This window comes from Phocoena sinus, chromosome X (genome assembly GCF_008692025.1).
Source record: "Phocoena sinus isolate mPhoSin1 chromosome X, mPhoSin1.pri, whole genome shotgun sequence".
In the NCBI taxonomy this organism is placed as follows: Eukaryota; Metazoa; Chordata; class Mammalia; order Artiodactyla; family Phocoenidae; genus Phocoena; species Phocoena sinus.
Genome location: NC_045784.1, coordinates 37,182,159 through 37,207,874, shown reverse-complemented (window position 1 = coordinate 37,207,874; position 25,716 = coordinate 37,182,159). Strand labels below are relative to the sequence as shown.

The 25,716-nt window shown below is 37.2% G+C and overlaps 1 protein-coding gene across 4 annotated transcripts in view; it reads left to right on the top strand.

Moving 5' to 3' along the window:
- The window catches only part of CASK (calcium/calmodulin dependent serine protein kinase), a 395,420-nt gene that overhangs the window by 328,418 nt on the left and 41,286 nt on the right, over window positions 1-25,716 (top strand). For all 4 annotated transcript variants that reach the window (XM_032619715.1, XM_032619712.1, XM_032619714.1 and 1 more), the window contains exons 14-17: window positions 4,971-5,159; window positions 13,574-13,652; window positions 24,221-24,306; window positions 25,598-25,666. In XM_032619715.1, the coding sequence (XP_032475606.1) occupies window positions 4,971-5,159; window positions 13,574-13,652; window positions 24,221-24,306; window positions 25,598-25,666 (423 nt within the window). The remainder of the gene's footprint in view (window positions 1-4,970; window positions 5,160-13,573; window positions 13,653-24,220; window positions 24,307-25,597; window positions 25,667-25,716) is intronic.

The window sequence follows — 25,716 nt, the reverse complement described above, 5'->3', positions numbered from 1 at the left end:
CAGCTCAATTCTGAGAATGATGTAGGACCATTTGATACCAATAGATCTTTCAGATTTGAAGTAAGCTAAATAAATTAATATATACCCAAATAAAATCCTTTTTTTAAGGTTAAGGTTTTTTTCAAAACCATTAAAGCTCAGACAGCCCCATCTCTCACAACTTACCTACCTTCGAAGCCTTGGTTTATTTTGCTTTTCTGACATCAGAGAGAAATTAATATGTGCACTGCTATTAGTAAACATTTTCAGAAATAATTCTTGTAATTTCTGAACACCCAGCTAGGTACTTAAAAGACATTTTCATTTACTCATCAAATACGTAAATGCCTACTATATGCCAGGCACTGTGCTGGGCACTAAGGACAGTGGTGAATAGGACAAACGAACTTCCATTCTAGGTGAGACGTGGATAGGTGAGCTAGAGACAGACAGTGAGCAAGTAAAACAAACAATATAACTTCATATAGTGATAATAACTATGAAAAAAAAAAGGATAATGGGGCAGAGATGATAGTAAAGTGGAAGCTACTTCAGATAGTCAGGGGAAAGCCCCTCTGAGGAGCCAACATGTGGGCTGAGACTTGTTATATGAAAGAACAAACTTTCTGAATGTCCAAGCATGGGGAAGAGCAAATGCAAAGGCCCAGAGGCAGGAAAGAGTTTTGTAGGGTCAAAGTACAGAAGTAAGGCCATTGTGGCTGGGATATAGTAAACAAGGGAGAGGGTGGTACAAGAAGAGCTGGAGAGGGTGGCAGAGGCCAGACCACATAGGGCCTTCCAGACCATGGTAAGGAGTCTGGTTTTTCTCCTGATTGCAGTAGGATGACACTGAGTGATTGCAAGCAGGAAAATATTGTTAGAACTGTGCTTTAGAGATTGCTGGGGTTGTTGTGTAGAGAATGGACTATAGTGGGGTTAAGAGTTTAAAAAGGGAGACCAAATTAGGAGGCTGTTGTGAGGTGGTAGAGGCTTGAAGAAGGACGGGGCTGGTGGAAAATGAGCAAATTGGGATTCTACTTTAGAGATGGTTAGACATGACAGGACTTGCTGATGGCTGGGATGTGAAGTGATGTGATTAACTCCGTTTTACAGTTCAGAGAGGAAACCACACCTTAGAAAGGCAAAGAGGCTTGCTTTAGGTCACCCACCTAGTAAGTGGCCTCATTGAGGTTCAAAACCCAGATCTTACTGGCTCCAAAGCCTGTGCTCTTAAATATGGGTTGACTTGTAATGAGTATCGATTTTCCTACAAACTTAATTTGAACTCATTGGTCATTCCCAAATAAGCATATGTTTGGATAATGTCCCATGTGGCAAATATAATTCCAAGCTATATATACTGTGTTAAACTTTTAAATGCTGGAGGTTTCTATCTTATAAGCATTTTAAGATCATGTGGGCACAGTGGGGGAAGGAGAGGGTGAGATGAATTGGGAGATTAGGATTGACATATATACACTACCATGCGTAAAATAGATAGCTAGTGGGAACATGCTATAAAGCCCAGGAAGTTCAGCTCCATGCTCTGTGACGACCTAGATGGGTGGGATTGGTGGGGAGGGAGGTCCAAGAGGGAGGGGATATATGTATACATATAGCTGATTCACTTCACTGTACAGCAGAAACTAATACAACATTGGAAAGCAATTATGCTCCAGTTAAAAAAAAAAATTTTAAAGAAAGATCATGGTTTCAAAATCTGGTATTTTTAAAGAAATATTAATAGCTAAAGGAAAATATTTTAATGCTTATAATTTTTATTATACCAAGGTCTGGGAGTTATTCTTAGCATATTTATAATTTTATACTTATTTCTTCAATTATCTGACTTTTTCTTTGCTTTCTGATCATTAAAATGAGGATTTAATATTGGATTACCTTATACTTAAAAATACAGATACTTATAAATATTTACAGTAATTAAGAGTAAAACAGTATAGATTTAATTTTTTTTTAATGTGTACTCTAGAGTAGAGGTCATGATAAAAAATATTATTACACTATCCTTCAGTTACTCCATTTGAAAGACTTATTTTTTAAAAAAGAACAGATCCTTTGCTTATTGCAGTTGTAAAATATAAAACATTAAGGGTAAAGACAATATAAACAGAATAGAATGTCAGTGCTTTAACTTTTTCCTTTAAAATTTTCTGTTCTAGATCCTGTTTTTTAAAAGCAAATTTGTATCCTACTTTCCCAAAATACAAGATGGTTAAAAATCGCCTTAGGTTGATATGAAAGCTTCATTATTAAGTGATTAATTTTATGACTTGTAATTCAGAAGCCAGAGGAACCACTTTCAAACCTAAATTTCGTATTTTTTCCTATAAATTTTATTTTTTGGTTTTTGTTTTTTTGGCTGCATTGTGTCTTCGTTGCTGCGCACGGGCTTTCTCTAGTTGCGGCAAGCGGGGGCTACTCTTCGTTGCGGTGCAAGGGCTTCTCATTGCGGTGGCTTCTCTTGTTGCAAAGCACGGGCTCTAGGCACATGGGCTTCAGTAGCTGTAGCACGCAGGCTCAGTAGTTGTGGGGTGCAGGCTCTAGAGCTCAGGCTCAGTAGTTGTGGCGCACGGGCTTATTTGCTCCGCGGCATGTGGGATCCTCCCGGACCAGGAATCAAACCCTTGTCCCCGACCTTGGCAGGCGGATTCTCAACCACTACACCACCAGGGAAGTCCCTTTCCTATACATTTTAAATGAATTTTTCCCACTTTGGTCTGAAGTTCTTAGTTGTCTTGTCCACATCCTTTTTACTTACATATGGAAGTACTTCCTATTACATGATTCTTCTTATGTAATTAAAAATAATAGCTATTTCAGCTTAGTAACAATTGCTAAATCATACCTCATGACATACTTGAAGAAAAATATTCAAACTCTGATTTCCTTATTTTTTATTTGGCATACTCTTTTAATGGCTTTTTTTTTTTTAACAATCTGTAAGTGACCCCTTTTTTTCTGTTTGCATATGCATTGGATTAAGTTTCATTTTGTGGTAGCAGTCTTTTCCAGTGGCAAATAGTGGTTAATATCAAGTATGACCTCATTTGGTGATATAATTTAAGGATTTTTCTCTTAAAGTTCAATTTTAGTATTATTTTTATGATTGTGGGCTTATCCTTCCTTATAAATAATACATTAAATACAAGTGTTTGCTTGTATAATTTAAAAGGATGGATAGAAATCATTTGCAAAAAGCAGTACAAACACTTTCTCCAACCCATGTAACTGGCATTATCCTAATGAAGCTTGGTTCTCTGTTTACCTGGGTATATATCCTCCAGTCATACAAAGCATGTTTTTTTAAAAATTGTTTTAAAATTCACTGTTTATAGACGACACATCTATAATTAATACAATGAACCTAATTTTAACAGATGAAGCTTTTCAGTTTGTCTATTATTGATTTTTACTTTCTGCCCTAAATCTTAGTCTCTTAAGTGGCTACAGTTAAACAGGGAAAAGAGGGATTTCCCCACATACCATAACCACCACCACTTTGGCCTGGGGTACTAGTGCAGGGTGTAGTCAGGGCACTGGTCAGGAAGCCAAGGTCCCCAGGACCATTGTGGAGCCCTGCTTTCAAGCTGCGCTGCTTAGTGCCCTTCAGTGCTCCTCATCTAGATCCCAGTTTAGACCAGCCCTCTGAGATCTTGGAAACATCCGGCATTTCCATTACAAATTCAAAACATTGTAAAGCAATTATACTCCAATAAAGATGCTTTTAAAAAAATGGGTATATTGCTCCAAGCATATGCTCTATTGATGTCTGATCAACATCATCTTCTTTATGATTTTACCACATTGTTACCTTATTTTTGCGTCGTATGCGTACCTTTAAAGTACCTAAAATAGCCAAGTCATGACTTTGGTAAATCTTTTAATTAAATAACTTAATTTAAGATGCTACAAGGTATACTTTTAAGGTGATTTTAATTATGTTTCATTATCTCTAGATATTTCATTACCAGACAGATCACAGATTAAAATAAAACTGAATTTATAGTTAGTACTATAACTATAAGAAAATATAAGAAAATATAATGCATAAAGCACCAAACATACTGATACTTAGCTGTAAAATTCTCTTTGAAGTAGAAATGTTCAAATATTCATGCTTATTAAAAACTTTCTTATGATGGCAGAAAATGTACAGTAAGTGGAAGAATAGCCTCTTTTAGGGAAACAAGGGATATTTATTACCCAGTTTCACCAAGATGACATATGGAGATATCAATACAGAGAAATCACTTTTTCTTTGTTAATGGGCTTTGCAAAAAGAAGTCATAATAATAACTGTCAACTTACTTTTTATTTATGCAAGTGCTCCAAAAAGTAGAAATGAACAAAAACATTAAATAGGTTTAGATTTTGAGCTCCATATCATGTGATATTTTGGGAAATTACATTTCTTCAGGTACATTTGTGTGTGTTTTTATTTCTTTTACTAAGATGTATGTTATAAATTACCCTTTGCGTTATATAGCAGAGTTATTGTTAATACCATTGATGTAAGACGTTTGCTCAATGCACCAATTATTGCATGTTTCTTTTTAAATTTGTTTCCATTTTAAGCCCCAGCACAAATTTGCCAGCTCTATGTACAAATGATTCTTTCTGCTAAATTATTCGAAATTGAATTATGTCAGACTTTAATTGAACAAGTTAGTTGGGCACTTTTTCATAGCATCAGACAACACCTCTTACCCAGATAGTCAACAAACACATCCATTCATTGATTAGCTCACTCATTCTTTCATTTGTTCCTTCATTTTTAAAAATCCATCTATCATGATTATTTATCACAAAGAAATTATGGCATGGCTATATCTAGGTGTAATGTGCTTTGAGTTCTCTTTAGATGAGAGATACCTTTGAGAGGCAAAGAATAATTTTATATATGTTTATATAATAGACTTCTGCTGGAATAGTTCTATTATTAATATTTTATTTCCTTCGTAAAATATCAGGCCTTACTTCAGACTCACGATGTAGTGGCACATGAAGTTTACAGTGATGAAGCATTGAGGGTTACACCTCCTCCCACTTCTCCCTATTTAAATGGTGATTCTCCAGAAAGCGCAAATGGAGACATGGATATGGAGAACGTGACCAGAGTTCGCCTGGTCCAGTTCCAAAAGAACACAGATGAACCAATGGTAAGTAGGAAAAGAAAGTTTTCTGTGTTCTCATAAAATCCAAGCATGAGTTATAGCAGCTACCTTCCACCTATACTACTAGGAGGTGGGGAGGAAAGGAGGGCATGGATAGTTTTAAAGAAACCAGTTTCCAGATCCTAAATAAGCCACCACCATACCCCTCCACCCCCACCTAAAATTGTTCTGCCTGACACCATGCCTAAGGTATGTTGGCTTTCCTTCCCACCTCTCCTTTCACAGTTGCTCTTCAACAACAACAAAAAAGGACAGACCTGGTATATTAGTCTAGAGTGTAAAAACCTCTGGGGCAGCAAAGAAAGGTACAGTTTGAAATACTGGAATTGGTGTTGAAAAAGTGAACGTCTAAAATTCCTTTTACAAGTCTAGTGGTTTCCAGATCTTTTGCCTTCAACAAAATTAGAGGAAGACTAATTCGGAAGACATTCAAAGAATTGAGTGCCATTGCTAAAATAAAATTCCTTCCATTCATGTCTACCTATTTGATGTGAATTTGTTTTCTCAGTACTTAGGTGTAGCATTGGAATAGAATGATGCTGAACCCTGCCTCATCCTCATAGAATCTTCATAGGTTGGGAAGATCAAGGAGAGGCTCCTTGATGTTAACTGAACAGAGGGGGCAGGGAGAGTAGAGACCATCCAGGCAAACCAAGTAGCATATGCAGAAACCTGCTAGTGAAAAGGCTCTTAGCATAGTTTTTAAAATGGAAAGAAGGCACCACAGCTGGACTGTAGAAAACAAGGTGTACGGCAGGAACAGGACCTCACAAGTGTTGATTCTGTTTTTTATCTTAAAAACAGTGGGAGGCTATTGAAGAGTTTTAAGCAGGGAGATAAGATCAGATTTTCATTTTAGAAATAATTACTCTGGAGAATGGATTAGAGGGGGACAAGAGTGGATATAGGGAGACCAGTTAAGAGACTGTTACTACAGTAATACGGGGAGAGATGATGGAACTCAACTAGAGGGATGGATGTCAAATGGAAAGAAGTGAATAGATTTAACAAAAGACCTTGATAATGGATTGACATTGGGGACTGAGGGAGAAGCAAGTATTGAGGATGACCCTAAGCTTTAGGCTTTTCACAGCCAGATGGACAATGATGCTGCCTACTGAGACAGGGGATATTGGGAAAGTCCCAAGTTTTAGGAGAAATCATTTCTTTAGGGAAAAGGAAAACATTCAAACGTATGCATTCATATGTTTTCCTCAGAGCATAGAAAAGGGATATTGGGATATAGGAAAACAAATTACTTAAGAAAGTTGCCCAGTTGCTTTCCAAGTTATAGGAAGAGTTACAGAGCAGTGATCCTATGATTGCAATTTCCAGAAAGCCCTCAACTCTAGACATTCGGGTTGTAATTCTCCTTTACTGTTCTTTGCCAGTCATACTATATTATCTCAGGACTTACAGCAGACAGGGGACATGCAAATCGCCTCACCAATCTGGTGCTCTCCAAGCAACTCTTTGACTTAAAAGAGTGCGGGGCAGTAGCAACTTTTGGGTACCTCGGGCAAATCACTTCATGTCAGTGGGCCTCGTTTTGCTCATACTTTGCTTAGCAAGTATTACCAAAAGTGTGCTTGACTACATGATCCCCAAAATCCCACCCAGCTCCGAAAGTCTAATATTCCCCTCATTCATTTTATATATTCATTCACTCATTTAGCAAATTTTTTTAAGTGCCTATACTATGTGCAGATCACTGTACGCCAATGATGTAGTGGCAGATAAGACATGGCCCCTTCCTGGAACTCAGTTTCCACAGGGCTACCTACTTTTTTTTTTTTTTTGGAGTGGGGGCCATGCTGTGGGGCATGCGGGATCTTAGTTCCCCGACCAGCGATCGAACCTGTGCCCCCTGCGCTGGAGGTGTGGAGTCTTAACCATTGGACCACCAGGGAAGTCCCAGGGCTACCTACATTAAACAAGTAAATATGCACTTTAGCACAGTTTGTTTAACGGGTGCAGTTATGACAGAGCTATAGCGGAGAGAAGGCTGCGTCAGAGAAGCAGGAGGAGGGGTGATGTTCAGCCAATCAGAGCAGACGGGAAAGTGGAAGTGACCACAAGAAGGAGGCCCAGAAATGTCTTGTGATCGTCATATTCTAAAGCAACCCAATGACAGTTGCTTGATCTTCTGTATGGTTAACTACATAGAAACATAGACTGAGTAAAAGCGTAAAACTGCACCCCTGAGTTACATTTTTCAGAAAGCACAAAATGGCCTTGACTCTTCCCTAAAAGTCTCCTTAAAGAAGCCCTCCTGTCTTCCATCTTCTGTGATCCTAGTGAAGGTGTGTATTTCTTCTTTTAATTGGTTGCCATAAAAACAGAAATTATTTTTATGTGAAATACATTTTCAATAATATAGTTTTCTATTACATTTAATACAGCTTCATTTGCTTGCTTATTTGTCCTGTTAAAAACATTATATTACCATGCAGGATATACCTGTATGATCTCTTTTGCTTTTTGGACCTTCTACAATGTATCCAACTATGTATGCTGGGTCCATCTCCCAAGGGTGTTATACTCCCATTACACCCTTGTTTTCCCATTTTTAACATCTCACTTATAATTATTTCTCTTGATTGGTACTCCCATAGTTGCAGGTGTTAAAGACCAAACTTAAAATGGCTTAGAAAACAGGGGAGAGGCTTATGTAAACAAGGAAAAGCCAGGAGTTTACCCCAAGCTGGGGTAGGTTCAGCAGTAACTGGGCCAAATCCTTTCCCTGGAATTTGGGAACTTATGAACAGAGAAACCATGAATCAATTCCTCTCTGCAGAGAAATGTTTGAAGTAGACAAAATAATAAATATTAACTCCAGTCGGTTTGAGGTGAACTTTCCCTAGCCATGAGAGACCCTGTCTATCTCATTCACTACTGTGTCGAGCAGAGTGTCTGCCATATAACAGGTTCACAGTAATACTGGTTGAATGAATACATTAATTTATTAATTTCAAAGATGGAACCCCCATCATACTATCATTTCCCTTCTGAAATTAGATTTGACTTACACATTAATTTACAACATTTTTCCAGGAACACCTTCTCTTGGTAACCATAGATGCTGATTGAATATACAAGTTGGAAATGATACTTGAACAATACAGTTGAATGTGGAACTAGAAACATTTGGTAAACCAGTTTTTTAAATTGCTTGCCTACCACATCTAAGAACCACAAAATAGGAACCATGCAAAGTTATATTTTATAGAACTGTACAAATTCAGATAGGGTCTAGATTATAATGTCTCAAGTAGTTTCATGGAACTTTCTAACAGAATGTTATTTTCCAATGAAGAAGATAAGACAGAGTTCCCCTACCCCTAATCATCTCAAATTTAAGACCAGTTTTCAGCAAGGGAGCTTGTTAAAAATACAGATCTGGGCTCTATTCCACACTTCCTGAATCTAAATCCAAAGAGTGAGTTTAAAACTCAATATTGGACTTCCCTTGTGGCACAGTGGGAAGAATCTGCCTGCCACTGCAGGGGACATGGGTTCAAGCCCTGGTCTGGGAAGAGCCCACATGCCACGGAGCAACTAAGCCCATGTGCTGCAACTACTGAGCCTGTGCTCTACAGCCTGCGAGCCACAACCACTGAGCCTGCATGCCACAGCTGCTGAAGCCCGTGTGCCTAGAGCCCGTGCTCCACAACAAGAGAAGCCACCTCAATGAGAAGCACGTGCACCACAACGAAGAGTAGCCCCTGCTTGCAGCAACTAGAGAAAGCCCACGTGCAGCAACGAAGACCCAGTGTAGCCAAAAATAAATAAATAAAATATAAAATAAATAAAGTTAATATTATTTAAAAGGTCCCCATGTGACTCTTAGAATCAACCAAGTCTAGTACAAAAATATGTTTATGAAAGCTTCTCATATAATGGTGAATAATTGGAAAGTAAAAGTAATCTATTCCATAGAATAGTATTCTGGCATTAAGTATATAGAGCTTCCACTTCCAACCAAGGTGGAGTAACAGGAACAGATTTACCCTCTCACCTGAAACAACCAAAACAAATTTTAAACACACAAAATGAAGTAACAGTTTTCAAGACATTGAACATCAGGCAGCAAAGGACAGTGATCCCTAAGAAACGGTAAGCAAATAAGGTGAGCACTGTGATTGCCCCACCTTACTGACATGCGAGAGTTTCCAAGTCACAACACAGTGAGGGGGAACTGAGGCAGAGCAGGCAGACTCCCTGAAGAGACAGAGCTGAGGGCCTGGGAAGACCAAAGAACTAAAGTTCATAGGACAGAATACTGAAGAGGAGAGAGCTGCACAAAGAGAGAACCCTAGAGATCTATAGAGGGTCCCCCTCAGGTATTCATCTGAATAATGATCAGCACATTTATGAAAGGAACCTACCCGGAGCCAAGGAAAGACCATCCAAAAGGATGAGAGGGAACAGTGCCCAACACTCACTGCCTGTTCCCACCACCCAGACTAGAAAAACCAATTCAAGGGCCATTGAGTAGAGTGCTTAGGAAGGTCTTGCCTCAGTAATGAGGAGTAAGTAGCCCTAGGTAGAGAATTGCCCCAGACCTGCCTTAACAAATCATGAAAGCAAGACCCAAAGGATCAAACTATTTCCAAGTAACTGAACTACATCCCAGGACAAAGCTTAAGAATATTTACAAGAAAAAAATCTAGGGATTCGCCAGTGGCGCAGTGGTTGAGAGTCCGCCTGCCGATGCAGGGGCCACGGGTTCGTGCCCTGGTCCAGGAAGATCCCACATGCCGCGGAGCGGCTGGGCCCGTGAGCCATGGCCACTGAGCCTGCATGTCCAGAGCCTGTGCTCCGCAACGGGAGAGGCCACAGCAGTGAGAGGCCCACAAACCACAAAAAAAAAAAAAAAAAAAATCCAGCATGCAATAAGATAAAATTCACAAAGTCTGCAATCTAATCAAACATTGCTAAGCATGTAAAGAGGCAGGAAAATGTGACCTATAATGTGGAGAATAATCAGTCAAAACTGACATGCAACTGACAAAGATATTAGAATTAGCAGAAAAATTGCACTATGGGATAAATGGCAGATTAAACATTTCAGAAGAATAGATTAGTGAACTCAAAGGACATAGCAATAGAAACTATCCAAAACAAAACACAGAAAGAAAAAGAATTTTAAAAAATGAAAAGAATATTACTGAGCTATGGGACAACTTCAAGCAGCCTAATATTTGGTTACTTGGAGTCTATGAAGGAGAAGACAGTGAAGAAGAAACAGGAAATATATTTGAAGAAATAATGACTGAAAACATTCCAAACTTGATGAAAACTATAAATCCACAGATGCAGGAATCACAATGAACCCCAAGCACAACAACAGGAAAGCACAACAAAACAACAATGAGGAAAACAACACCAAGGTACCTCATAATCAAATGGCTTAGAACCTATGATAAATAGGTCTTAAAAACAGAGATAAAAAAGAAATGTTGCATACAGGGGAACAAAGATAAGAATGATATCAGATTTCTTATGAGAAACAGTACAATTAAGAAGAACAATGGGGGCTTCCCTGGTGGCACAGTGGTTAAGAGTCCGCCTGCTGATGCAGGGGACGTGGGTTCGTGCCCCGGTCCGGGAAGATCCCACATGCCGCGGAGCGGCTGGGCCCGTGAGCCATGGCCGCTGAGCCTGCGCATCTGGAGCCTGTGCTCCGCAACGGGAGAGGCCATAACAGTAAGAGGCCCACATAATGCAGAAAAAAAAAAGAAGAAGAAGAAGAAGAACAATGACTTAAAGTACTGAAAGGGGAAAAAAAAAAACCTCTCAGGTTAGAATTCTAAACCCAGCAAAGGTATCTATCAAAAAATAAAGGTAAAATAAAAACATTTTCAGACATATCAAAACTGAAATAATTCAGTAGACTTACAGTATATGAAATGTTAAAGGACATCCTTATCATTTAAATCTCTCTCAAAGATAAAGGGAAGTCTAAACAAAAATAATAGCAATGTGTTTGGGTTTTTTGTTTGTTTGTTTTGTGGTACGTGGGCCTCTCACTGTTGTGGCCTCTCCCGCTGCAGAGCACAGGCTCTGGATGCTCACGGGCCCAGCCGCTCCACGGCATGTGGGATCTTCCCGGACCGGGGCACGAACCCGTGGCCCCTGCATCGGCAGGTGGACTCTCAACCACTGCGCCACCAGGGAAGCCCTGTTTGGGGTTTTTTGACATGTAAAAAAAATGTATGACAGCACAAAGGTCAGGAGGAAGGAAGTGGAAGTATAATGTTATAAGGTTCTTATACTGTACATGACATGGTATAATATCACTTGAAGGTAGACTGATAAGTTAAAGATGTATGCTATAAACCCTAAAGCAACCACTAAAACAACAAAACAATTATAGCTAATAAGAAAACAGGAGAGAAAAATAGTATGAAAATAAATCCAAAAGAAGGCAGGAAAAGGGGAACATGGGACAAGTAGAAATCAAATAGCAAGAAGATATATTTATACCTGACTGTATCAGTAATCACATTAAATGTAAATAGTCTAAATTCCCCAAATTAAAAAGCAGAGGTTGTCAGGTTGGTGTGTGGGGAGGAAGCAAAACTGAATTATATACTGCCTGCAAGAAATGCTTTATACATGAAGACAAATCTTTTCAAAGGAAAAGGATGGAAAAAGGTATACTATGATGATGACATTAATCAAAAGGAAGCTGGAGTGACTCTATTAATATCAAAGTATATTCTCAGACCACAATGGAATTAAATTAGAAATGAATAACAGAAAGATGTCTGGGAAAATCCCCAAGCACTTGAAAACTAAATTATCCAATTCTAAATAACCCATGGATGAAAGAAGAAATCAAAAGGGAAATTTTTATGTATTTTGAAGTGAATGAAATGAAACCACAACATACCAGAACTTGTGGGATACTGCTAAAGCAGTACTTAGGGAGAAATGTGTAGCACTAAACACCAATGTTAAAAAGAAGAAATAAAACAATGACCTCAGCTTCTACCTTAAGAAACTAGAACAAAAAGAGCAAATTAAACCCAAAGTGAGTAAAAGAAAAGAAATAATAAAGATCAAAGTGGAAATCAATGAAATAGAAAATAAAAACAATAGAAAAATCAATAAAACTTTTCCTTTGACAAGATCAGATCAGTCAAGGAAAAAAAAGACACTAATTACCTGTATCATTCATAAGAGAAGTGATATTACTACAGATATAAAAAGAATAATAAGGAAATATGGTAAACAACTTTATGTCAATAAATTCAACAACTTAAATGAAATAGACAAATTCACTGGGAGACAGAAACTACCAAAGCTCACTTAAAAAGGAATAAACTGAATTGCCCTATACTATTTAAAAATTGAATTTAGGTTAAAAAAAAAATCCCTCAAAGAAAACTCCAGGCCAAGATGGCTTTACTGGTAAATTCTACCTAACATGTAATAAACAGTACTAATTTGTATGCAAACTCTTCCCAAAACATTGAAAAGGAAGGAATTCTTCCCAACTTACTATTTTTGATGAGAAGGAGAAGGAGGAAGAGGCAGCTAGCATTATGACCCTGATACCCAAAACAGACATTTTGCAAGAAAAGAAAACTGCAGACCAGTAACCCTCGTGAGTATAGATGCAAAAATTCTAAACAAACCCATATCTTAGAAAAGGAAAAATACATCATGGCCAAGTGGAGACTAATCCATTAATACAGCTTTATTTATAAGAGACAAAAGCTAGAAGCAATTCAGTGGATGAATGGATAAACAAAATGGTATATCCATGCAGTGGAATATTCAGCAAGAACAAAGAATGAACTATTGATACATGCAATGATGTAGTTGAATTTCACGTTGTGAGTGTAAAAAAAGCAACATAAAAGAGTTCATACTGTATGAGTTCATTTATAGAAAGTGAAAACTAATCTATAGCCAGTGAAAACATATCAATGGTTGCTTAGGGATGTTGAGGTTGGGGAACAGGACATGGAGGGATGTAAGTAGATTACCAGTGGGCGTGAGAAAACTTTTGGGAGTGATGGATATATTCATTATCCTGATTGTGGTGGTGGTTTCACACATGTATACATATATCAAACTTGTCAAATTGTACACTTTACATAAGCATATGTCAATTATACATCGATAAAAAAGTTTTAAATTAGCAACATGGAAAATAATTATAGGATTAAAAAACATTATACAAAATGTATGTGTACTATTATTACACTAATCAAAATATCAAAGTTAATATTTCTGTCATGGCATAATAGAGTTTTCTCCTCCATTTTCCGTATTTTCTTTAATGTTTTCCTAACTTTTGTAATTAAGGTTATCTACAGCAAAATCACAAATATAAAAAGAAGTGCCCTCTTATGGTAATTCTGTTTTTCCTTAACTTTTTACAGGGAATCACTTTAAAAATGAATGAGCTAAATCACTGTATTGTAGCAAGAATCATGCATGGGGGCATGATTCATAGGCAAGGTAAGTTCCATATATAATTCTTTCTTTCCTTCCTTAATTTTTTTCCTGTAGCCTAGTGTTTTATGATCCATATAAAAGATCAGTTTCATTTATGTTTTATATAAATGATTTATTTAAGTTATCTGTCTTTGGTTTTAATCATTGTTGGCCTCCATTCACTTTTATTCATCTCCACATGCTCCAATCTGTACATACTCAAGGGAGGGTATATTATAGTCTTGTTGCAGGAGCATCTCTGAGTCACTCTTTAGATCCTGACTTATTAGAGGCCATGGGAGATAAAGTATTATCATATCAGGCCTCAGGATATGTGGAAGACATCTGTACTGGGATACAAGATAGATAGATAGATATTTGCAAAGTTAAATGACAGTTGAAGAATTGCTCTCTCATTCATTCAGGAATGAGATATACTATTTATAAATTAGGAAGTTAGAATTTGATAAATAACAATATAAAATTTAAATGGTAAAATAAGAGATATCAAATCTGTGATTAACTTCTTAATACCTGCTACAATAAGTGCAGTCATTCTGAGAAAGGACCAAAGTAGACAAAGAATGATTTTTTTGAGAAAGTGGAACTATTGTTAACCCTCAGGTGGATGGGATTTAGACACGTAGGTTTAGGCTCCTCTTTGAAAGGACTGAGTTGTATGCATTAGTATTTAGAGCCTGATCCAAAAATGATTCTCCTGTCCAAAAATTAGACTTCCTTTCTTTGAGATCGTGTTATTTTTGTACTTAACACCTCTTTCCTTAACCCTGGAGAGCAAGAGGTAATACCATAAGCCTTTTAGTGCCTTCTTGTCCTCTTTAGAGATGACTGCTGTGTCTGGCATTACTGCTGCCTTCAGAGGAATCTGTAGGTTTCATCAGTGGATAGCACTCACACAGGAGAATGTTTGGTTTTAAATTCCTGTATGAATTTTTTGTTTATTATTTTTAATAACTTGCTATAAATTCAGTAAAGTCACAACACCATTATTTCTTTAATCTCTTTTTCTTATATTACCGCACTGGCAAAAACTTGCTGTCTTTAATAGAAGTGGTATAGTGAACATCCTTGTCCTATTCTTGTTTTTAAAAGGTAGCTTTCCAATGTTTCCCCATGAAGAAGAATATTTACTATAGATTTTTAGTAGATACCTTTTATTAGGGCTGAAGAAGTTCTCTTATATTTAGTTGCTGGACATTTTAATTATGATTGGGTTTTGAATTTTATCAAATGCTTCTTCTGCATCTGCTGAGATGATTTATTTTCTTTTTACCTATTAATGTGGTGAATGACTTTTAAAGACATCCTAATGATAACCACCCCCCTCCTGGCATTTTTCAGATAAACCCAACTTAGTCATTGTGTATTATCTTTTGGTATGTACTGCTTGATTCTATGTGCTATTATTTTGTTTAAGATTTTTGTGGTTGCAATTAGGAGTGAGACTGGCCTGTAGTTAATTTTCCTTCCTGTGTCTCTCTGTCTGATGTTAGTTTCAAAGTTACATTGGCCTCATAAAATGACTTGGAGAACCTCTCTTCATGAGTTCTCTGAATATTGTATAATACTGGAATGATTTGTAGCCTGTAAGTTTAGTAGAACTTGCCTATAAAACTATCAGGGGCTGATGTTTTGTGTTTGGTTTCTTTTAAGGAAGATTTTTTTTTTTTACCACTGTTTCAATTTCTTTAACATTCATAAGGCTATTCAGCCTTTCTATATCTTGAGTGAGTTCTGGTAAATTACATTTTTCTGAAAAAATCTTAAGTTTTTAAAATTATTCTAGTAAGCTTCTTCTTAGTGTCCACTTACCTTTTTATTTTCTGCTGTCTCTGTAATTATGTACCCTTTATTCCTAATATTTATTTGTGCCTTGTCTTTTTTCTCTTGATCAACTTACCAGAGGTTTGTTCAAAAACCCACTTTGGGTTCTGTTAATTCTCTCCATTGTATATTTATTTTCTATTTTATTGTTTTATGACCTAATTTTTATTTTCTCCTTCCTTCTACTTTCTATTGGTTTTATCTAACTTTTAAAATTCAACACTTAGTTCATTTATTCCAGTCTTTCTTCATCTCTAATATATGCATTTAAGGTTAAACTCTACCTCTCTTAAGTACTGTTTTATCAGTATCCCACCAGTTATGATATGAAGCATTTTTATTGTGATTCAATTCTAAGTATTTTTGAATTTCTAGTGTTATATTTTTCATTGACCCACAAGTTATTTAGAAATGTTTTTATGTACCACATTTAAGAGGATTTCCTGTATATCTTTTTATGTTTTACTTCTAACTTAATTGCACTGGGGTCAGAAAATGTGGTCTGTATGACACCATTTCTTTGAGGTTTGTTGAGACTTGCATTATGGCATAGCACTTTAATCATTTTTGTAAATGGTCCGTGTGTACGTAAGAAGACTGTTTATTCTTTAATTGTTGCATGCAGAATTCTCTATATGATTGCTTGAGGTTAATTTTTTTGTTCAAATATTCTATATACTGACTAATTTCTTGTCTGTTTGACCTATCAGTAATTGTCGAAATATTCCAATTATCATGGCAGAGTTTTTTTATTTCTACTTATAGATCTCTCACTTTTGGTTTTATATATTCAAAGCTGTTTTATTAGGAGCATAGAAGTGCCTGGTAACCATGTCTATCCTTAATACACTTTCGACTTAAAACCTATTTTATATTAACATAGTTATTCCAACTTAATTTTAGTATTTCCTAGCATGTCTTCTTCCCTCATTTCTAACCATTCTGTGCCTGTATGCTATAGAGTGTGTCTTACAAACATTTCCAAATTTGGGTTTTTCATTTTGTAATGCACTCTGATGATTGCTATCTTTTAATGGGCAAGGTTAGTCCATTAATATTTATTTTGATGATTTCTATCATCTTGCTTTTTTAAATATTTATTCCATATTTTAATTGATATTTTTCCTTCATTTGTTCCATCCCCCCACCCCCAGGTAAATTAGAATTTCAGCACTCTATTTCTGATTTTTAGGTGGTTACCTTGAAATTTTGTCATGCATATTTAACTTGACATATACTAAAGTGAAACAATATGTTAATCCCACTCCCAAAGAATACAAAGACATTGGAACATCAGGTTAGATGCCAGTCTTGACTTGCATATTATTCTTGCCCAGCACTTTCGTTCTGTCCTGTTTTAAATCCACAAATTTGAAATTACTCTTAAAATACATGACCATTTTTGTTTCGATTTACATAAATGTTTACAATTTTATTTGCTCATCATTCCTTTTTGCATTGCAGACCATCCTTTGGGGAGCGTTTTTCTTTCTTCCTAAACTACATCCTTTAAAGTTCCTTTAGTGATAGTCTCTTGTTGGTAAACTACCTCAGGTGGTGTTTGTCTGTAAATATTTCATTTTAGCCTCAATCTTTTTTTTTTGAACATCTTTCTAGGAGTATAATTGCTTTACAATGTTGTGTTAGTTTGTGCTGTATAACAAAGTGAATCAGCTATATGTATACATATATCCCAATATCCCCTCCCTCTTGCATCTCCCTTCCACATTCCCTATCCCACCCCTCTAGTTGGTCACAAAGCAACAAGCTGATCTCTCCGTGCAGTGCGACGCAGCTGCTTCCCACTAGCTATTTTACATTTGGTACTGTATATATGTCAATGCTACTCTCTCACTTCATACCAGTTTACCCTTCCTCCTCCCCGTGTCCACAAGTCCATTCTCTACATCTGCGTCTTTATTCCTGTCCTGCCCCTAGGTTCTTCAGAACTTTTTTTTTTTTTTTTTTTTTTTAGATTCCATATATATGTGTTAGCCTACAGTATTCGTTTTTCTCTTTCTGACTTACTTCACTCGGTATGACAGACTCTATGTCCACCTACTTCATTACAAATAACTCAATTTCGTTTCTTTTTATGGCTGAGTAATATTCCATTGTATATATGTGCCACACCTTCTATATCCATTCATCCGTCAGTGGACACTTAGGTTGCTTCCATGTCCTGGCTATTGTAAACAGAGCTGCAATGAGCATTGTGGTACATGACTCTTTTTGAATTATGGTTTTCTCAGGGTGTATGCTCAGTAGTGAGATTGCTGGGTCATATGGTAGTTCTATTTTTAGTTTTCTAAGGAACCTCCATGCTGTTCTCCATAGTGGCTGTATCAATTTATATTCCCACCAACAGTGCAACAGGGTTCCCTTTTCACCACACCCTCTCCAGCATTTATTGTTTCTAGATTTTTTGATGATGGCCATTCTGACTGGTGTGAGATGATATCTTATTGTAGTTTTGATTTGCATTTCTCCCATGATTAGTGATGTTGAGCAACCTTTCATGTGTTTGTTGGCAATCTGTATATCTTCTTTGGAGAAATGTCTGTTTAGGTCTTCTGCCCATTTTGGGATTGGGTTGTTTGTTTTTTTTGCTATTGAGCTGCATGTGCTGCCTGTAAATTTTGGAGATTAATCCTTTGTCAGTTGCTTCATTTGCAAATATTTTCTCCCATTCTGAGGGTTGTCTTTTGGCCTTGTTTATGGTTTCCTTTGCTGTGCAAATGCTTTGAAGTTTCATTAGGTCCCATTTGTTTATTTTTGTTTTTATTTCCATTTCTCTATGATATGGGTCAAAAAGGATATTGCTGTGATTTATGTCAAAGAGTGTTCTTCCTATGTTTTCCTCTAAGAGTTTTATAGTCTCTGGCTTTACATTTAGGTCTTTAATCCATTTTGAGTTTATTTTTGTGTATGGTGTTAGGAAGTGTTCTAATTTCATTCTTTTTCATGTAGCTGTCCAGTTTTCCCAGCATCACTTATTGAAGAGGCTGTCTTTTCTCCATTGTATATTCTTGCCTCCTTTATCAAAGATAAGGTGACCATATGTGTGTGGGTTTATCTCTGGGCTTTCTATCCTGTTCCATTGATCTGTATTTCTGTTTTAATGCCAGTACCATACTGTCTTGATTACTGTAGCTTTGTAGTATAGTCCGAAGTCAGGGAGACTGATTCCTCCAGCTCCATTTTTCTTTATCAAGATTGCTTTGGCTGTCTGGGGTCTTTTGTGTTTCCATACAAATTGTGAAATTTTTTGTTCTAGTTATGTGAAAAATGCTATTGGTAGTTTGATAGGGATGCATTGAATCTGTAGATTGCTTTCGGTAGTATAGTCATCTTCACAATGTTGATTCTTCCAATCCAGGAATATGGTATATCTCTCCATCTGTTTGTATCATCTTTAATTTCTTTCATCAGTGTATTATATTTTTCTGCATACAGGTCTTTTGTCTCCTTAGGTAGGTTTATTCCTAGGTATATTTCATTCTTTTTGTTGCCGTGGTTAATGGGAGTGTTTCCTTAATTTCTCTTTCAGATTTTTCATCATTAGTGTTTAGGAATGCAAGAGATTTCTGTGCATTAATTTTGTATCCTGATACTTTACCAAATTCATTGATTAGCTCTAGTAGTTTTCTGGTAGCATCTTTAGGATTCTCTATGTATAGTATCACATCATCTGCAAACAGTGACAGCTTTACTTCTTTTCCTATTTGGATTCCTTTTATTTCTTTTTCTTCTCTGATTGCTGTGGCTAAAACTTCCAAAACTATGTTGAATAATAGTGGAGAGAGTGGGCATCCTTATCTTGTTCCTAATTTTAGAGGAAATGGTTTCAGTTTTTCACCATTGAGAATGATGTTGACTGTGGGTTTGTCATATATGACCTTTATTATGTTGAGGTAAGTTCCCTCTATGCCTACTTTTTGTAGAGTTTTTATCATAAATGGGTGTTGAATTTTGTCAGAAGCTTTTTCTGAATCTATTGAGCTTATCATATGGTTTTTCTCCTTCAATTTGTTAATATGGTGTATCACATTGATTGATTTGTATATATTGAAGAATCCCTGCATTCCTGGGATAAACCCCACTTGATCATGGTGTATGATCCTTTTAATGTGTTGTTGGATTCTGTTTGCTAGTATTTTGTTGAGGATTTTTGCATCTCTGTTCATCAGTGATATTGGTCTGTAGTTTTCTTTTTTTGTGACATCTTTGTCTGGTTTTGGTATCAGGGTGATGGTGGCCTCGTAGAATGAGTTTGGGAGTGTTCCTCCCTCTGCTATATTTTGGAAGAGTTTGAGAAGGATAGGTGTTAGCTCTTCTCCAAATGTTTGATAGAATTCACCTGTGAAGCCATCTGGTCCTGGGCTTTTGTTTGTTGGAAGATTTTTAATCACAGTCTCAATTTCACTGCTTGTGATTCGTCTGTTTATATTTTCTATTTCTTCCTGGTTCAGTCTCGGAAAGTTGTGCTTTTCTAAGAATTTGTCCATTTCTTCCAGATTGTCCGTTTTATTGGCATATAGTTCCTTGTAGTAATCCCTCATGATTCTTTGTATTTCTGGAGTGTCAGTTGTTACTTCCCCTTTTTTAATTTCTAATACTGTTGATTTGAGTCTTCTCCCTTTTTTTCTTGATGAGTCTGTCTAGTGGTTTGTCAATCTTGTTTATCTTGTCAAAGAACCAGCTTTTAGTTTTATTGATCTTTGCTCTATTTTCCTTCATTTCTTTTTCATTTGTTTCTGATCTGATCTTTATGATTTCTTTCCTTCTTCTAACTTTGGGGGTTTTTTGGTTCTTCTTTTTCTAATTGCTTTAGGTGTAAAGTTAGGTTGTTTATTTCAGATGTTTCTTGTTTCTTGAGGTAGGATTGTATTGCTATAAACTTCCCTCTTAGAACTGCTTTTGCTGTATCCCGTAGGTTTTGGGTCGTCATGTTTTCATTGTCGTTTGTTTCTAGGTATTTTTTGACTTCCTCTTTGATTTCTTCAGTGATCTCTTGGTTATTTAGTAGCGTATTGTTTAGCCTCCATGTGTTTGTATTTTTTACAGTTTTTTTCCTGTAATTGATATCTAGTCTCATAGCATTGTGGTCGGAAAAGATACTTGATACCAGTTCAGTTTTCTTAAATTTACCAAGGCTTGATTTGTGACCCAAGATATGATCTATCCTGGAGAATGTTCCATGAGCACTTGAGAAGAAAGTGTATTCTTTTGTTTTTGGATGGAATGTCCTATAAATATCAATTAAGCCCATCTTGTTTAATGTTTCATTTAAAGCTTGTGTTTCCTTATTTATTTTCATTTTGGATGATCTGTCCACTGGTGAAAGTGGGGTGTTAAAGTCCCCTACTATTATTGTGTTACTGTCAATTTCCCCTTTTATGTCAGCTTCAATCTTGATTACTTTTGCTGAGAGCACAGTTTTAAATTAATGGTTACCATTCTCTTTTCTTTTGGTATCTGTTGTTTGATATTGAGAAGTCTGGTGTCACTATAATTGTCCTTGCTTTGTAGGTGATCTCTGCTTTCTCCCTGGACTTTTTAAGGTCTTTGTCTTTGATGTTCTGTAGTTTTACTACCTCCCAGCATGGATTTCTTTTTATTTATCCTACTTGGGATACATTATTCTTTCTGGAGCTGTGTAATCATGTTTTCATCAGTTCAAGAAAATTTGCAACCATGTTTCTTCAAATATTGCCTCTTCTCCATTCTCTCTATTCTCTCCTTCTGAACTCTAGGTAGATGTATGTTAGACATTCCCTCCATATCTCTTAATATCGTTTTCATATTTTCTTTATTTCTTGTTTCCTATTTTCCTTATCTCCTTACTTCTCTGAACTGCATTCTAGACAGTTTATTTGGTTATGTCTTCCAGTTCTCTGAAACTCTCTTCAGCCATATCTGAACTCCTGTTCAGCTCATCCGTTCATTGGTTTATGCTACCAATTATATTTTTCCTTTCTAGAGGTACTAGTTACTTGTTCTTCTTTTTATTTTCAGATCTGTCTGTTCACACCTGATAATCTCTTGTTGCATGTTCATCCTTGTAAATAGGTCCCTTTCTTTCCCCTAATATTTAACATATAGCTATTTTACACAGGCATACCTTGGAGATATTACAGGTTTGGTTTCAGACCACCACAATAAAGTGAGTCACCTGAATTTTTTTGTTTCCCAGTGCATATAAAAGTTATGTTTGCACTATGCTTTCATCTATTAAGCGTGCAATAGCATTATGTCTAAAAAATGTACATACTTTAATTAAAAATTACTTTATTGCTAAAAAGTGCTAACCATCATCTAAGCCTTCAGCAAATCGTAATCTTTGCTCCTGGTGGAGGGTACTGTCTAGATGTTGATGGCTGCTGACCGATCAGGGTGGTGGTTGCTGAAGCTTGAGGTGGCTCTGGCAATTTCTTAAAAGAAGACAACAATGAAGTTTGCCTCATTGATTGACTCTTCCTTTCACAAATGATTTCTCTGTAGCATGCAGTGCTGTTTGATAGCATTTTACCCATGGTAGAACTTGTTTCAAAATTGTAGTCAGTTCTCTCAAACCCTGGCACTGCTTTATCAACTAAGTTTATGTAATATTCTAAATCCTTTGTTGTCATTTCAACAATCAGGTAAGTTTGCCATCTTATATGAGCACAGTTCATGACACCCCCAAAACAATTACAATAGTAACAGCAAAGATCACTCATCACAGATCACCATAACAAATATAATAATGATGAAAAAGTTTGAAGTATTGCGAGAATTACCAAAACATGATGCAGAGACATGAAGTGAGCAAACGCTGTTGGAAAAATGGCGCAGATAGACTTGCTCAACACAGGGTTGCCACAAACCTTCAATTTATGAAAAATGCAGAATCTTTGAGGCACAGTAAAGCAAGGCACAAGAAAACAAGGTATTCTTGTTATTCTATATCTGACCATTCCAATATCTATCCTCCTCGAGGATCTAAATCTGTTTTTTCTCTTTCTGATGACTCGCATAGAAGTTCGCCTTATTGTATGTATGTTTGGTGATCTTTGATTGTAAGCCTATTGCTTGTTCAAATCAATGGAAGTCTTGGGGGCCTAAACTGGAAACGCTTTCCTCCAGGAAGGGTTTGTTCCTTGTTCTACCAGCTGCCATGGAGTACCACTGATCTGGGTCTTGGCTCCCTACAGAATCCTAGGCTCAGCTTCTCTAACTTGCTATTGGTCCAAGGCTCAGAATCCGGCCATCAGGCATTGCAGCAATGGCATTTACCCCTCCCACTATTTCATTCCGTCCTTACTTTGCCACCACTCTGGATGCAGCTCACAGGGTTCTTTTGTGTGGAGGGGAGAGTGGGGATGGAAGTGGGAAGCGTTCTTGGGAATTTGCATTCCTTTTGTGAGACCAGTAACACTTCAAGAGGTGTGCCCTATGTAGTTGTAAGAAAGTCTATGAGTGCCTATATCAACCATATTTGAAACAAAAGTCCCCAAATTTTTATGTTTTATTATGTTAACTTTCAAACATGAGTAGAGAAAACAGTGCAGTCAGTTGAAGTAGAGAAAAGTGGAAAGAATAGTGAAGTGATCGCCCACATACCCATAAGCCAGGTAGAATTATTGTTAATTCATGGTCACACTGGTTTCATCTGTATTTGCCCTACTGCCCACCCCCCTGGATTACTTTGAAGCAAATACCAGGTGCCTTATTTTCTTTATATGCATTTTAGTGCGTACCTCTTAAAGATACAATGAGCTTTTCATGATGAAGTCAGGTCAATAAGTAAACGTGCACAATTCATAAATAAGAAAGCAAAATTTTACATAACACTATTTAAGCATTGGTTCTTGGTCACTTTTTCTTATTTTATTTTATTTTTTTTTGTGGTACGTGGGCCTCTCACTGTTGTGGCCTCTCCCGTTGCGGAGCACAGGCTCCGGACACACAGGCTCAGCGGCCATGGCTCATGGGCCCAGCCGCTCCGCGGCATGTGGGATCTTTCCGGACCGGGGCACGAACCCGCGTCCCCTGCATCGGCAGGCGGACTCTAAACCACTGCGCCACCAGGGAAGCCCTCGGTCACTTTTTCTAGTTGAAGTATTACAGGACCCTGAAATGCCTACCACGTTATTATTAAAAGTTTGCAGTATGTCTAATATAAACTTGTTACACAGATACTATATCACAATTCTTTGAAAATCAACAGCCTTTGTATCATATTTGGTAGATAATAATGATAATAACAGCAAATACTTAAATGGTACTGACTATGTGCCAAGAACAGTTCTAAGCCCTCTACATGTATTAAACTCATTTAATCCTCATAACAATCCTATGAGATAGATACTGTTTTCATCTCCATTTTACAAATGTGAAAACCAAGACATGGAAAGTTTCAGTAAGTTACCCAAGATCTTAAAGCTAGTATAAGTGATGAAGCAGAGGTATGAACCCAGACAGGCTGCATCTAGAAGTTGTAGTTTTAAACCACTATATACACACTGCCTCTCTCAGAAAAATAAGCAGATTTCTACAGCCATCTTTCAAAACTGTGTCTTCTATAAGTTATGTGTATCTGTTTTGGTGAGTTTACCATGTGAGCCTAACTTGTACCTGGTTCTGAAATATTGGCCTTCAGTATTTAGCTTAATTTTTTAAAATTACTTACGTTGCTGCCTTTGGATTTTATTATTATAAAAGTATATATCATTTCATGTTTATAATTTTGTGTAATTTCTTAGGTACACTTCATGTCGGAGATGAAATTCGAGAAATCAATGGCATCAGTGTGGCTAACCAAACAGTGGAACAGCTGCAAAAAATGCTTGTGAGTAAATGAAAGTCTCTTTTTCTAAGATTGACTTTCAGTTCATTAACTTATTTATTAATGCACAAATAAAGGATATTCTTTTATAATCAGAGTATCTCTGGTACCATCGTTTGTGTGGACTTGAACTTATACAACATTCATGAAAACTGAGAGCTAGGAAAATGTTCACATGCAGCAGAGCTTAGAAACATTTTGCCCATCTTTAGCAGTGTGGGCTTGAACATTCTCCTTTCAATCCTTTGTCTCCTATTTCTTATTGAGCAGATGTTTAAAGAAAACCTTTGCAGTTGTGCATGCTTGTGAACTAGTTTCTCACTGACCTCAACTCTGCTGACATCAGCAGTGTCAGAAGCCTCTTTCCTGTGTAGCTGAGTCATAGCCAGCTGTATTGGATTTCTCTACAGCACAGGGGAAAGGAAAGTCATAGTAGACCAGGCCATTTTTTACCATGTATATTCAAAATCTGTGTTCAAATTAGGCTTTGGATTGGGGCGGGGTAGGGAGTGCAGAGTGACAGGCCCTGGCGAGCAGAGGGAGATGTTTTGGACCTCTTGTCCTGGACCTTCTTCCCACCACAATGTAGCAGCCTGCCACGTTACTTATATCTATTAAAGGTGAAATAAGCACCACAGACTCACTACAGTCAAAACTAATGCCCAAATTATGAAATAAAGAGCAGATTTTTTTTTTTTTTTTTGCTGTATGTGGGCCTCTCACTGTTGTGGCCGCTCCCGTTGAGGAGCACAGGCTCCAGACACGCAGGCCCAGCTGCCATGCTCACGGGCCCAGCCGCTCCGCAGCATGTGGGATCCCCCCGGACCGGGGCACGAACCCGTGTCCCCTGCATCAGCAGGCAGACTCTCAACCACTGCGCCACCAGGGAAGCCCTAAAGAGCAGATTTTTATGGAGTACACCATCATAATGTAGCCTACCAAATATAATTCTTATGTAATTACTTGTTCTATTGTACAGTTCAACTTACATTCGCTCTTGAAAGGCATGTCACTTAGAGTTGTATTCGTGTCTATGAAAAGGTAACCATCAGAGGTTTGTTATACCTTTGCTGTATGACCAGGACAGTCAGCCTTGACTTTGCAGGGCTTTTCCCAGGAATAACCTCCACTGTTAGTGTGAGCAGTTCCTGCTTTTATAACTAGGTTTCATTGTAGGCCCATGCACTCTCAGCTGACTTGCATTAAATACGCCCCCACATTTTCAGTGGTTTCTTGCGCGTTTTTGTGTGCAACATTTGTTTGTTAAAAGAGCTCTCCTTTTTTTTTCCTCCAGCGGGAAATGCGGGGGAGTATCACCTTCAAGATCGTGCCAAGTTACCGCACTCAGTCGTCGTCCTGTGAGGTAATAGCTCTAACGAAACACCCCATCTCCTCTGGGTTCTTAACTAACTG